Consider the following 14,075-nt stretch of genomic DNA (forward strand, 5'->3'; position numbering starts at 1 on the left):
CACACACACACACACACACACACACACACACACACACACACACACAACCCACACAGGCGGCAGCTATTTTGGAGAGAGGTGGGCGCTGTTTTGGCAGCTAGCGGACCGGGAGGAAGCCGTTTGTTAGGTACAGTGGGAGACATACCCGGCGCCAGACACAAATTCACAGACTGGCATTACATTTTCTGGGGGGGGGGGGTCAACCTCATTGTGGCGGGGGCGATGTGATGTCTGTGATACTGTGATGTCTTTGCTTGGACACTAGGAGGAAGAATCAGGAAAATATGAAAATAGGTAAAGGCGCAGATATATTGTTAACAGTAGTCAATAAGCCTTTACTACAATATTACATATGGAAATGGTTTGGCTTAGCAGCCAGGGCTACGTTTCCCCAAAAGCCTAGTTGCTTACTATTCTGGCAGCTCACATATTTGGAACCATGGGGCTGTGTTTTTCAAAACCATAGTTTTAAACTATTGAGGAAACGATGTTGGTAGCTTCCATAGTACATACAATCGTTGAGAGACAAGGGTGTTTCCCAAAACCATAGGTCGACTGAACATTCACAATGTCCGTCCGCCCTTGGGGCAGGGACTGCTCCCATGCCTTTACATACAATTATCCTTCCACACCAGTGCACCATGCATATGATTGTCAGGCAAGGTGTAGCACAACAGTACAGAGATGGTTTTATCACACACTGTGTGCGCATTGTAACACAGAGAGAGAAGGAGAGTTGGCCGGAAAGAGAGAGAAGGAGAGAGAGAATGAGAGAGAAGGAGAGATTGCTAGAAAGAGAGAGAAGGAGAGATGGCTAGAAAGAGAGAGAAGAAGAGAGAGAAGAGAGATGACTAGAAAGAGAGAAAATACAAACAGTCTGTATCCCATGTTAGATGTCCTTATTTATCATTGTACCAGAACATTTTCGATGAAACCAGGCCCTAGCCCACAGTGGGAAAGATGCATAGACAGAAACAGAGAGAAAGAGAGAGAGAGAAAAAGGGAGGAACAGAGGGAGAGAGAGAAAGAGAGATAGAGAGAGACTTACAGTGGTTTCTCTGCCATGTAATTTCCTTATGTGACTGTGCCAATACAGAGCCTTTTGATGGAACCAGGTCCCGACACACAGCGGGAAAGGCGTTTGTTTTCTGACCAGCCATTGAGGTTTTTAATGAGGCCGTGCCCAAATAGCCATTCTCTCCTTACCCAATCGGGCACGCTCTCTCACTGCCAAGTTTCGGGAGCAGTTAAGCTGGATACCAGCCTAGGAGATTTTTTTTCCTGGATGTGTTTTTTGATGGGGGGGGGTTTTTTTTGATGAAAACGACCTACTCCCGTCACTACAGTCCTGCTTCAGTCCTCCGCCAAGCTGTCATTTGGCAAGACGGCCGCAAATACAGTACACACACACACACACGCACATGTATACACACACACACACACACACAAAGGGTTAACATCTCTTGGTACAGCCAGATGAGATCTGTGCCCACATGCACCCCCAGTCTCTCCTTAAAAAAAAAAAACACCACCCTGTGACCTGCTCTGATGCCCCCTCCGATGGCTGTCTCTTTTCTTGCGTGCGGTGGCAGGACTGGTAAACGGCCGTGTCGTCGTCATCTGGCAGGACCTTTTGTGTGGCACAACACGAATAATGCACCGCCTGACCTTCTCCACAGCACACTGAGGCGCCAGACATGCATGCAAACAGGCCCTGGGCACTGACAGAGAGGGAGAGAGAGGGGGGGGGGATGGAAGGAGGGATAGAGAGAGAGAGATAGAGGGGACGAGAGAGAGGATAGAGAGAGGGGGGGGGTGGAGAGAGAGAGAGAGAGGAGAGAGAGAGAGGGGGAGAGAGAGAGGTGGAGAGAGAGGGGGGAGAGAGGAAGAGAGAAAAGGAGAGGGAGAGAGAGAGGAGGAGGAGGGAGAAAGAGAGAGGAGGGGTGGAGAGAGGAAGAGAGAGAGAGGAGAGAGGAGAGAGAGAGGAGGATGACTAAGAAAGAGGGGGGAGTGGGGGCAGAGAAAGAAGGAGATGTGGAGAGATTAAGAACGTGGCGGGGGCATGGTGCCTAAACAGCCTTCCCCAATATCACTACGCTTTGCACACGTTATGTCTGTGCTTCAGACACTACTTATGTACGTATGTCTGGACATGTCTGAAATACAATAAATACATAAAAAAACACAACTAAATGTATGAACGCCAGGCATCTATTAACCTTCTAAAATATGCCACATACGTTTTTCACAAAAAAGAAACACTGACTTCAGCTTTTATAGTGACAGGAGTGTTTCCGCCACATAGAAGCAGTGGTGTAGGCCAGGGTATACGCAGGTATACGGAGTTTACCCACTTATTTTTCAGTCACCATTGCGTATGCCCACATCTCAAAACAGTACGTTTATCCTGTGCTGTATAGGCTGCTTAAAAATAAATAAGAGTATACCCACTTCTCCAGGGACCGCTACACCACTACATAGAAGTGCATAAGGGCATGACAAAGGAGGCATGGCGGGGAACCTTTAATTGAGCTTTCATGACACAGCATAACTCCATACCGGACGTTTTCTGAGATGTCTGTTATGCGTTTCAAAGCCTATAAAAGCAGTCCGTAAGTTTTCATTATTACAGTCATAAAATGCTGAAATGCAATAAGCACAATGTGAAAACATTGCATTCTGGTGTCGTAGCATTAGATGAAAATATAAACAGGGCGTTATAAATACTTTATGAACCTTTATGAGTATGAGATGTGGCTATTAAATAATGTTGCTAATGCTGTAATTCAGATGTAATGACTCGTATAAATAAATATAAGTACTCGGAATAACAGAGTCATTATTTAGTTGCCACTCTTGGTACACTAGTGATGCCTTATAGGCATCCAACCAATAGAAATTGACTCAACATTCCTATGCAATTTATGCATTTATGTCCTCAGTTTTGGGGAAGGTTTTGCACTGGTTTTCATATCACAGACAAGAAAACAAAAAAAAACCTATGATGCTCTCAAAATGTAGAAGCAACTCTCATGAAATATTATACATAGATTCAAGTATATATAATGCATTTTGATGCTGGGACACCAACCTTCCATGAATACAATATGTTCCCTGTTCATATCATTACTTTATGTGGGACATAGAGAAACACCTCCATGAATTTACACTGCTGACAACTGATTGCATTGACTTTCATTGACACATCACTGACAGAAATCTTAAAAAAATAATATATAAAAAATGTTGGCACAAGAAATATTTAAGAAGTTTAATTCTAATGCAAATATTTATTTCTATTCTGTTCTATTCTCCATGGCTAAATATAATTCTAAAACAAATATTTCTATTCCATTCTGTTTTGTTCTGTTTTTTTTTTAGTATTTATTTTTGTATTGGTTTATATTGGGATTACAATATTTCATACAATCTTATTAAGCATATATGCCATAACATATCCCAAACATGTCACCCCCCTACTCACATGAGATATATTCATCAAACAAATCATATCAACAAAGCACACTAATGTCAACAGGTCTCACATTCAAATTAGTTATTTTTCATTATAATGTCCTTCACTTTGGAGATGCCATTTGGAGATTCCAGGTGTTCGCGGGGTCGCACCATTTATTAAGGGTATTCAACTAATGTTCAAATGATAAATTGTGGGGTGGCTCCAGACTTGTACAATAATCTTTTTGGCTGCTGTTAAACCAGCGAGCCATATTTACCTAGACCTTTCATTCAAACAAATAAGTGAGTCATCAATGAGAAGGTGTAGAGCAGGGTCTATGTTGTATTCTATTCTCCATGACTAATTGCAATTCTAATACAATTTGTTTCTATTCTATTCTGTTCTGTTCTGTTCTGTTCTATCCTGTTCTATTCTCCATGACTAATTGTAATTCTTATACAAATATTTCTATTCTATTCCATTCTCTTCTCCATGCCATCTTAGTGTGTGCCTCTTGAGAAAGACCCATATTACTCTGATCTTTATAACTGAGGATTATAATGACATTTACATATTTGAAAATGAAAATACTTTGTGTGTGTGTGTGTGTTGTTGCAATGATAATCTCGCTCAGAACAAACGGAACCATTTAATTTCCATTTCATAGTTTGCAAAGAAAAATCTTCCATTCTTCAAAATAGTTTTGCAAGCTTATAGCCATTACACTCTACCAGAGATTTCCAAACACATTGACTTTCCTGGTTCCCAAAGATAAACCACTCATTTAGTCACTATGTTGTGATGTATGCTACTTGTATAGTTACTGTTATAGTTATACTATTAGTCAGTGGTGTAGTGGTCCCTGGAGAAGTGGGTATACTCTTAATTTTTTTAAGCAGCCCATACAGCACAGGATAAACGCCCTGTTTTGAAAAGTGGGTATACGCAATGCTGACTGAACAATAAGTGGGTATACTCCGTATACCTGCGTATACCCTGGACTACACCACTGCTATTAGTGGGTTATCTTATTCACTGTTAGATACAAATGCACGGAGACGAGGATGCAGTACAAGTTAGATCCTTTAGTGCAGTGGTCCCCAACCACCGGGCCGCGGCCCGGTACCGGTCCGTGAGGTATTTGTTACCGGGCCGCACAGAAAGAATACATTATTTATATAATTTCCGCTGTATTAATTATTGGAGTCTGAAAGGTGTTTTATTTTGAAAAACTACCGGATTTTCCCGGACGTAACATTCGCCTGTGCCTCTTGTCACGTCAAGACGCTTGTCACGTTCACGTGATATGTCACTCAAAAAAAAAAGCCCGCATACTAGCGAAAATTAGTAATAAAACAAACATCTTTGGAGAGCTTCTTTGCAAAGGTGAAACGGTCAATTAAGGAGCCAGAAGAGGAGCCTAGAACCTCAAAAAAAGAAAGCTTCTTTTAAAAGACAATACCATTAATTAAAATACGGGTTTATTGCAACAGGTGATTCTCAAGCACCAAGTCCGCTCTGTTTAATATGTGGCGACAAGCTAACAAACGAGCCAATGAAGCCTTCAAAACTGCTTCGGCACATGGAGACCAAGCACTGATTCAGAGTTATGGTGAGTTGTATTTTTCATGCACTTAACGTTCGTAATACCTAACGTTAATGTGAGCTGTTGTGTATATGAGCAGACCGGGCTTCATTGTATCAAACTCGCGCTTGCCTCACATCAATATGAATGGATGACGTGACTAATAAGTGGTGTAAAATGACACCTTGAAGCCGGTCCGTGAAAAAATTCCCTATACATTAAACCGGTCCGTGGTGCAAAAAAGGTTGGGGACCCCTGCTTTAGTGCATAATGCATCTCCACCTGTTCACGCTCCACAGGACTCTCCTCATCCATGGCCTGGGCTGCTGCGGGGGCCTGAGGGGAGGTGGGCTATCATGCAATCAGGAGTGAGAGAACGCTTCTGTTGGGAGGGCTTCAGTAGCATACAGTACCACGGTGCTAAGAATAGCTTAAACTCTGTGTGACCCCAGCGAGCTTCCATCCTATCTGTCTGAATGTGTTTAGCGTAGGTGCTCGGTGTGGCATTAAAAGCTTTGGCCTGTGCTTCCCTCACAAAGGCCCCCTGGGTGGGCTAATTGTGTGTGTGTGTGTGTGTGTGTGTGTGTGTGTAAGTGTGTAAGTGTGTATGAGTGTGTGTTTGCATGCACACAATTGTATTTGTGGGCATAGTGAGGTATAGTGCAATGTCTTCAAACTGCATCTATTTATCTGCTTTCAAAATCATGCTTTTAAGTGGTGTGCACAATTTCAGCAAGTCCGAATCTCTGTTTGTGGGATATATACTGTATATGTTTCAGTATGTGTGTCTGTGTGTGTGTGTGTGTGTGTGTGTGTGTGTGTGTGTACACGTGTCTGATCGAGCAATGCGGTTCACCTGAAGCATCTGGTTGGCCTGCTGGTTGCACAGGCAAAGTTTAATGTCACGCCTAGGTGCTAAAACTGTCAATCATGTCTCGTCGTGGATTAAGCCCTTTTTATTCCAGATGAGTGCACAAGCTTGGCCCAAACTTAGTTGGAAAACACTAGTGGCAGAGGCTCTTCCTTTGTTTTGGTGTACTTTGTGTTCAGCTTTGTGTGCAGTTTCCCAACTTTGATTGGCTCCCAAGTTATTTCCAGCCTTATAATGCTACATCTTTAGGGGAGTCCTATCAAGTGTTAGCAACTATCAGGTGGGACTGACATTTAAAATACAATTCAGTACAATACTGTCCATCCCTGCATAGTGAACTCTGAAATGGATCTGGCTCTGATGTGGTCCCGATCTGGCTCTGATGTGGTCCCGATCTGGCTGTGATGTGGCCCCGATCTGGCTCTGATGTGGCCCCGATCTGGCTCTGATGTGGTCCCGATCTGGTCCAGATGCAGGTGGGATTCGGGTCAGACCCACGGCAGATCAGCCGGTGTCTGGAGTGATTTGAGATAGCATGGCTTACGAGATTCGTCTGTCCGCTTGAGCCGATGACTGATCTAAATCTGTAAAAGATTAATGCCATTGCCTAAAATCAGCAAGTTATTTTTGCGCCGTTGTCAAAAAAATTCCCGTGGCAGCAGCTTTAAAAGAGAGGGCTTTATTGTGCTGTTGTGTTTAGTCAGAAGTCTTTGCTCTGTTACTCTACAAACAGGATATGCATAATGCATTTCTAATTTGTTTGTTTTTTTCCTGGAGATTTTGATATGCATTAGATGAATTGATTCTGGCATAATGTCTAGCCCCAATGCTTTTAGTCTGTGTTTTTATAGCAATACTACGTTTTGTGTTTTACGCTTTTTTGCTCTCAGTGATAATTTGCAACATTTGATGGATGGAAAGAATGAGGCTTGCCTTGGATTACACTGGAGCCGCTAATGAAAAATGTTTCTTTATTTGACATTTGTTTACTCGTTTGTTTACTGATGATGAGGATTGCCGAGGGGTTGTTGTGGAACCACCAGGGTAACTAGGGGAGAGTGTGCAAAATGATGAGCCCCTTTAATGATTTAATGGGGGTTGTTGCACAATGATATTTTTGGGAAACCCACTCCTATATTTAAGCAATTTAGCACGAGTGGGAGTGGGGTAGGTATAGGTATAATCCCACGGGTGGTGTTCGGCTGTAGCCACCGAGGCTATTTTTATATTTTATACATTCAATTTCATTTTAGGACAGTTCTGAACCCCAGGAACCATAGTACCTTTACTGTATATATATAAAAAAATTGGTGTGAGTTTATTAACATAATTTAATACATTTTGTATATGTTTATATATGTCTAACTAAAGCAATTTATACACAATGCTTGATCAGTATTCAGACATCCTTTTAAGACTAATGTCTATGTGCAAGAATTGGTATTAGATGTTTCAATTTTCAAACATTTCTTTTATTTGTTTTATGTAACAGACCATGGAACTACCATAACTTTAACACAAATATGACTAAGTAATGACTTTGGTGTGTACATTAAACAAGAGCTGTGGAAGATATACAACAATGAGACACAGGGTAGAACATGAAAGTGGGAAATGGGAGCGAAAGGTGAAAAGGCACCAGAGGTTAAAAAGGATGAAGAAAACTCACAGAGAAAAAGAGGAGAGGAGAAGAGAGGAGAGAGGGTAAAGGTGTTTCATGGAACGAGATGCAGAAAGAACAGAAGTCAGGGGAAAAAAAAGAGGAAGGGCAGTGGAAGAAAAAGCCCTGTGACTTGAATAGTTTTGGTGCTACCGATGAAATTATTCATACTGTGAATATAACATATTTTGGTCCATAGGCCTTAATATGGGAACATTGTGAAAGACTCCAAGAGGAATGCGTTTACTTATTTAAAAAAAAACGCAAAAGACACAGGGCCACTCTGATGGAACTTCTTGGAGAGACAAAACAAATGTCTATGTCCCATTTTTAAGGGCACAAATGAGGCTACTGATTACGAGCACGCGTGTAAGTTACGTGTTTTCCAGCTCATCTGAAAATGCAAACGCAAACATTTGGAGAGGCAAAATTGCACTTCGCCTCTCATTGCTTCAACCACCAGTTCGACCAAGTTTTAACGATTGTTACGAAACGTGAGCGGCAAATAGTGAAATAGTAGCCTATGTTAGATGTTCCCAACTGACCTCATAATCAACGGATCAACTAATGCCAGAACAGGTCTCGAGCTTTATCTTAAATAATCATTCCCTCGAATATTATTAAGCCCCAAAAGGTTACATTCCTCTACTTAATTTTAACCCTTGCGATCCTGGCTGAAAAGTGTTCATTCACGTAAGCTTGTAGTGACGCATTGTAAAACACAACAAATGTAAACAAACAATCAAAAAACCCAAATAAAAGAACAGGTCTAAAAGAAGGCTCTGTTCACTTTTCATGTCAGATACAAGCGAAAGTGTCTAACATTTTTATTTAAAAGTCAGTTTTAGAATATCCCCATGCAAACAAAATCCGATTTTATAAATGGTTAACATAAGTCTTGTTTGATTTTCTATTGCACTACAATTATTATTATTATTATTATTATTATTATTATTATTGTTTTACATAGTTTGAGCTTACGGCAATGCCATATGTGTTATTGTTTAGCGATTGCATCTTCTATTTAAAGACTTTGCAATAGTTAAAATATGCCGGCTACATGTTTTCAGTTAAATTGCTCTGCTCGGTTTTAAAATGTGCTGATTGAATGCAAAGTGTGGTTAATCATTCGACGGATACATGAAGACCTGGCCAATAGTAGGCCTATACATTATGAAAACGGAAGCGCAATTTATTTGTCTTGATTCGTTAAGGGGTATGTTTTTAAAATTTTAATAAGTACTCAAATTAATAGTCCTACTAAACTGCACCAAACAACAGCAGCATAATATATTCGTTTTACTGTTGGGTGTACCTTAAGTAGAATAAGGATAAAACTACTAAAATAATAAAAAAAATATTACGCTGTTATGCAGAACGCAGTTGCACATAGGGATGCCACGCAAAGGAGGGCTATAGAACAGTAGAACGATAAAGATGTATAGGCCTACGAGTTACATAATAGCGTGAAAATTATTTGTCATCCATGTATCTTTTACTTTTTATTTAACATTCGACACATACGGTATCGTAAAAATAGCCTCCATCACGCACAAAATGTGTAGGCTAACCTATAGGTTGGCCTGGCATCTGTAACGGCTGCGCTCCCTGGGTTGCACAATAGAAAAGGAAAAGACACAACGAGAATGTATAAAACTAGTGTATGTGAATGAATGATAGCAGGTAGGGTTTAATGTAGACTAATAATGTTATTTCAATGGAAATCTCATGGCTAGCTTGAAGTCCAACATTTTATTCAGACTTACAATTATCTAAGTTTAGGCTACACTGACATTTGCTGTTGTCTCTTAATGGCTTAATTAAGATGTTGGTCGAATGCCAATGCTTCATCAGAAGGTGCTCAGACGACAAACTATAACGGGGAGACGTCCTATTTTTTGTTTCTCGTTTGCTTTTTCCTCGTTATGAAATCCATTCTGTTAGCGAGCTTCCCACAAACAGAATGTCTGTTTCTCTGCAAGTTTAGTCTTGGCTTGCTGGAATGAGCTTGCCTAAAACTTCCATTAATCAGAAACGCCATAGTGGTCAGTGAAATACAATTGTTAACGTCTCACAGTTGTTGAAGAGTTGTGGAATGGCTTTGTACAATCCACTTATTTCACAGCCGAAGGCAGAGATGCTCCATGGGGTCACTGAGTGCAGTGCTTGTCATAATGACCATTTCATCTCTCCCCTGTTATTCCTCTTCTTTTCAATGTCTCTTCCTAACAAAGGACGTTAACGAATTAAGAAACGCGGGCATCTCTGTTTGGTAAGGCCCAGGAGAAGGTGCCGGACCACAATCTGAAACATGAGGGTATTCGGGCTCTCTTCGAAGCCTTTTAAATTCAAACTGTCAAAACATCTTAGTTGACCGCTCAGTCAGAAAAAGATCACACGCGTTTTAACAAATTGCCTTTGATGGGCAGGGAGAAAAGAACAAGAGAAGAGAGCAGGTGGAAGGTGGAAGTACTTAGTTGTAAAAGGTTAGTTCAATTATTTCAAAATAATATTAAAGTACATTCAGTTGTGAAGTTGCTAAATAATGTTTGGATAATGATTTCAGTCAATGGTGAAAATTCAAAACTAGAAGAGTGATACTTGATAGAAAATAAAACATAGCCTACTTAGAAATGGGTATACATTAAAAAATAGTGCATAAAATAGGGCCTGCGAGAAAGGCAGGATGCCCAGACCAATGTTGCAGCCTGCCTTTGAGAGACAATACGATGATGCGTGTTGTATTCTTAACAATTGTATTGTTTTGGCACTATACAAATTATATTGAATTTAATTGAATTAACACATTTTCCTCTTTTCGCTGCAGTTTTGGTATCTTGTTAATCATCATTAGTTTGCAGTAGGCCTAATAGATGCTATAAATGAGTATCTGCTGTTTGGCCATTGTGTGTTTAGTCATGCTAGTAAAGCAACCTTGAATTTGGACTCCATAGGCTAATAAAGAACCTCGCCAATATTGGTGTTGCATATAATAAATATTTAATTAAGTCCCTGTGGGTGGGAATTGTGACTTGAGCTATCTGGCCATGAATTGGCCGATTACAACACAGATTAAGTTCACAAATACTAGCAGGTGCAACGCAGCAATACTTGCAAAACAGGATTTAATAGCATTTAGATGCACCTTTCCATTGAAACCAACAGGTTGTAAGGGTATTTTTGCTTATTAGTTGTATTTGGATTGGTTGATGCTTTGTGTCAAAGCAAAAGGCTGCAATGCAATAGCAAATAATATAATGATATCATAACAGAAGTCATAAGAACTGTAAAGGAGTTTTGGCTAAGTAAATTCGAGCTTGGCTGTCAACACCCCTCTCTCTCTCTCTCCCTCTCTCTCACACTCTGTAAGTGCGTGCGTGCGCGTGTGCGAGTGTGTTTCTGGGCACTGGAGGGAGTGGAGAGAAGCAACACAGTTATATAAATCCATACCGAATTAATGGAACACTTCTCTACCAAGGCGGAAAAATATGTAATATTATAAGAATACTGTGGAACACAGCTTCGCAGGATAAATCAAATGAAGGTTTATAACCCTAACGTGATGTTAATGTTGTTTGTGGCTTTTTCTATTAGCCAATATGATGTGAAATTGATTCAGAAATGAAGTAACGTGCGCCTGTTGGCTCTGCTGTTACTGCTTGATCAGAGGTCGGATAACACCAACCCAACACTGGAGGCGCCCTAATCCGAATAATTCACTCGCTGGATGTTAGTATTGTTGGCTGAATCATGGTGCACGGATGGCATTTCTAACCCTCTCAAGTTGCTATAAGATGTATTTTCTCTTGTATGGCAAAGTATTTATCGGGTGAAATCTCCAGTTGGTGCGTTTGAAGTTACTCTCTTTTCCCTGATATCCCTCATATATTTTTTTAATCAATGACCCTGTTTTGTCAATTACTAGGTGAATAGTAACACATGTGACCTTTCAACCGCGTGTGTTTTCCGTTTTGCTGATTTCGCTGCGACACAGGTAGTGGCACACCACTTCCACCCCTTGTTCGAGCCTACGTGGGCGCTGACGCAAGCACGCTAGATCAGACTTCAGTTGGAGAGCACCGCGCGTCTTCACTAGCACTATGGAGAGCGACGCGCTAAGTGGTGGTCACGGCGGGGAGCTCTGTTGACAATTGTCCTATACTTTTTTTTTCCTTCGTCCGCAGCAAGTTAGGAGCTCCTCCCCTCTAAATGAGGTAAGCCGGGTAAGACGGAGCCTCCTTAATTACTAATATCTCGAGTCCAAACGATGTGTCCCTTGTCCTAGAAGCCCCGTCATGCATGCAGTGTCTCGATCCGATCGCGTCTGACCTTTTTTCCCTTTTTCAAGTACCGAAAGAGGGGGAGACGGCCCCCCTTTTTGGTTTTTGCCGGGCATGGGAGATCAGAGGGAGCCGACAATGGTGCAGAAGTCCACTTCGTTCAGCATCAAGAGCCTGCTGCTCCCGACGAGGTATGATAGCCCGGACGCAGGAGTCTCCGAAGAGAAAAACGTCCCAGCTTCGGACTCAGAGAAATCACCGGAACCGGAGGACATGGAGCCTAAGACTTTGGGTCAGGAACCACAACCGCAACCCTCTGCACCTTCGCGGGACGAGGAAGAGGGGAGCACAGAGCAGCCCGCAAAGCAAGTCAAGAATGGGAAATTAGACAAGCCTCCGTTCAGCTACAATGCGCTCATCATGATGGCCATCAGACAGAGTCCCGAAAAGCGACTCACGCTCAATGGCATCTACGAGTTTATCATGAAGAACTTCCCTTACTACCGTGAGCACAAACAAGGATGGCAGAACTCCATACGGCACAACCTGAGCCTCAATAAATGTTTTGTGAAGGTGCCACGACATTACGACGACCCAGGCAAGGGAAACTACTGGATGTTGGACCCGTCTAGTGACGACGTCTTCATCGGCGGGACGACTGGGAAGCTTCGGCGTCGCTCGGCAACCTCTAGGGGTAAACTGGTCATGAAGAGAGGTCTCCGTTTTGCGCCCCTCGGACTGGGCTTAGGCGAGCGGCCGAGCAACCCTCTCTACTGGCAACTATCCCCATTTTTACCTCTCCATCCCCCGCACTATAATGGGTCTACCCACGGATTTCTAAACCAAGGACACGGGTACGGCTCCCTGTTGCCCGGCGTCGATGCGCTCGGCACCGGGGACGTCTCACGTCAAATTATCGGGAGCTCGAGTGGGAGTCTCAACCTTTCAAACGGATACGGGGTCGGCTCTCCCCAGGCCGCCGGTTTGCTCTCTGGGCACAATGGATATTACGTTCCGGGACAACAAGCACAGTCTCTGCAAAGCGGACCAGGGTACGGTATCTCCAGCTCCCCACCCACCCTTATATCGGACTCGCTACGGACTTCCCTCCCTTCTTACTCCCCGACGCTGTCCAGTGGATTTTCTGGTGTCTTGTCACAGCACAAGAGGGTCGCGCCCAGTTCTTTCTTGAGCTAAGCTCGCTTTCGGGCGTGTACTGTAAACTTTTCCCTTCTTGAAAGTCCTTGACACTGCCTCCCTCTCTATAAGAGCAACGAAACAAATGCAACCTCCCCTTTTTTGCATTCAACAAGGACTATAAATTCTAATGTACATAAGGGAACCTGCTTTTGAATTCTTTCTTAGATTAACGTCATGCCAAAGGCAATACTATGTTTTTACTATTGTTGTTATTTATAGGTTGAGCGTTTTAATTTATGTTTTTTATTTATTGAACTGTAAACTTGTTATTTTTTCTCTATCCGTATGAAACACCATGTTTGGTTAAATGGATCAGACTTTGTCGTAATTATTCTGTTAAGTTTTCTTTTGTGAAATCTATACAATGTCCCCCAAATGCTGCGCCTTATCGACTGCAAATGTTCTATAAGAGACACGGAGAGAGAGAGAGAGAAAAAAAAAGAAAGTAGTCTCCATAGAGAAGAGTTCAGCACATTGAAATGGACCACTCATATATGAAAAATAAGGAGATTTACTTTTAATACATTTTCCTACACTTTATGAAGACTACTGTAGCCTACTGAGTATTTTTGGATGGAATTGTACTGGCTATTCTAAAAACCTGTTTGGGACACTAGACGTAGCAGCAGAACGGGTATTTGTTAAGATCATGTGTACCTCAGAACAGACAAGTTCGATCCTATACACAAGTGCTCAGGATCGACCTTTTGACCCGTCGTTACAAGCACACATGATCTCTGGTCAAGCCAGTGCCATGTAGGCCAATAGTGAGATTGCCTCAACCTGGATGATCTATGTGGTGACAGTACAGCCATAATTTGCTGAGGCTTGCACTGAAATTCTATGCATATAATTGACATTCCCCATGCACTCACGGATATATTTTATTATATTCCTTGACAATAAGAGTATTATTGCTGTGTCAGAAATGTTGGCCGCTCGTCAGAGTTATCGACACGCCAAGCACAGTCATTCTCGGCGTTTTTTGGGGATGCGCCGTGTTTTCAGGTGGGATGGCCGTT

General features: G+C 42.1%; 1 protein-coding gene across 1 annotated transcript; it reads left to right on the forward strand.

The window, feature by feature from the left end:
- Window positions 1–11,964: 11,964 nt before the first annotated feature.
- On the forward strand, window positions 11,965–13,050 carry foxg1b (forkhead box G1b; the record flags this gene model as incomplete). Its single annotated transcript, XM_080834354.1, has 1 exon — window positions 11,965–13,050. The coding sequence occupies exon 1, from the start codon at window positions 11,968–11,970 to the stop codon at window positions 13,048–13,050; it is 1,083 nt and encodes a 360-aa protein (XP_080690480.1). The 5' UTR covers window positions 11,965–11,967.
- Window positions 13,051–14,075: the final 1,025 nt, after the last annotated feature.

This window comes from Sprattus sprattus (genome assembly GCF_963457725.1).
Source record: "Sprattus sprattus genome assembly, chromosome: 1".
Taxonomy (NCBI): domain Eukaryota; kingdom Metazoa; phylum Chordata; class Actinopteri; order Clupeiformes; family Clupeidae; genus Sprattus; species Sprattus sprattus.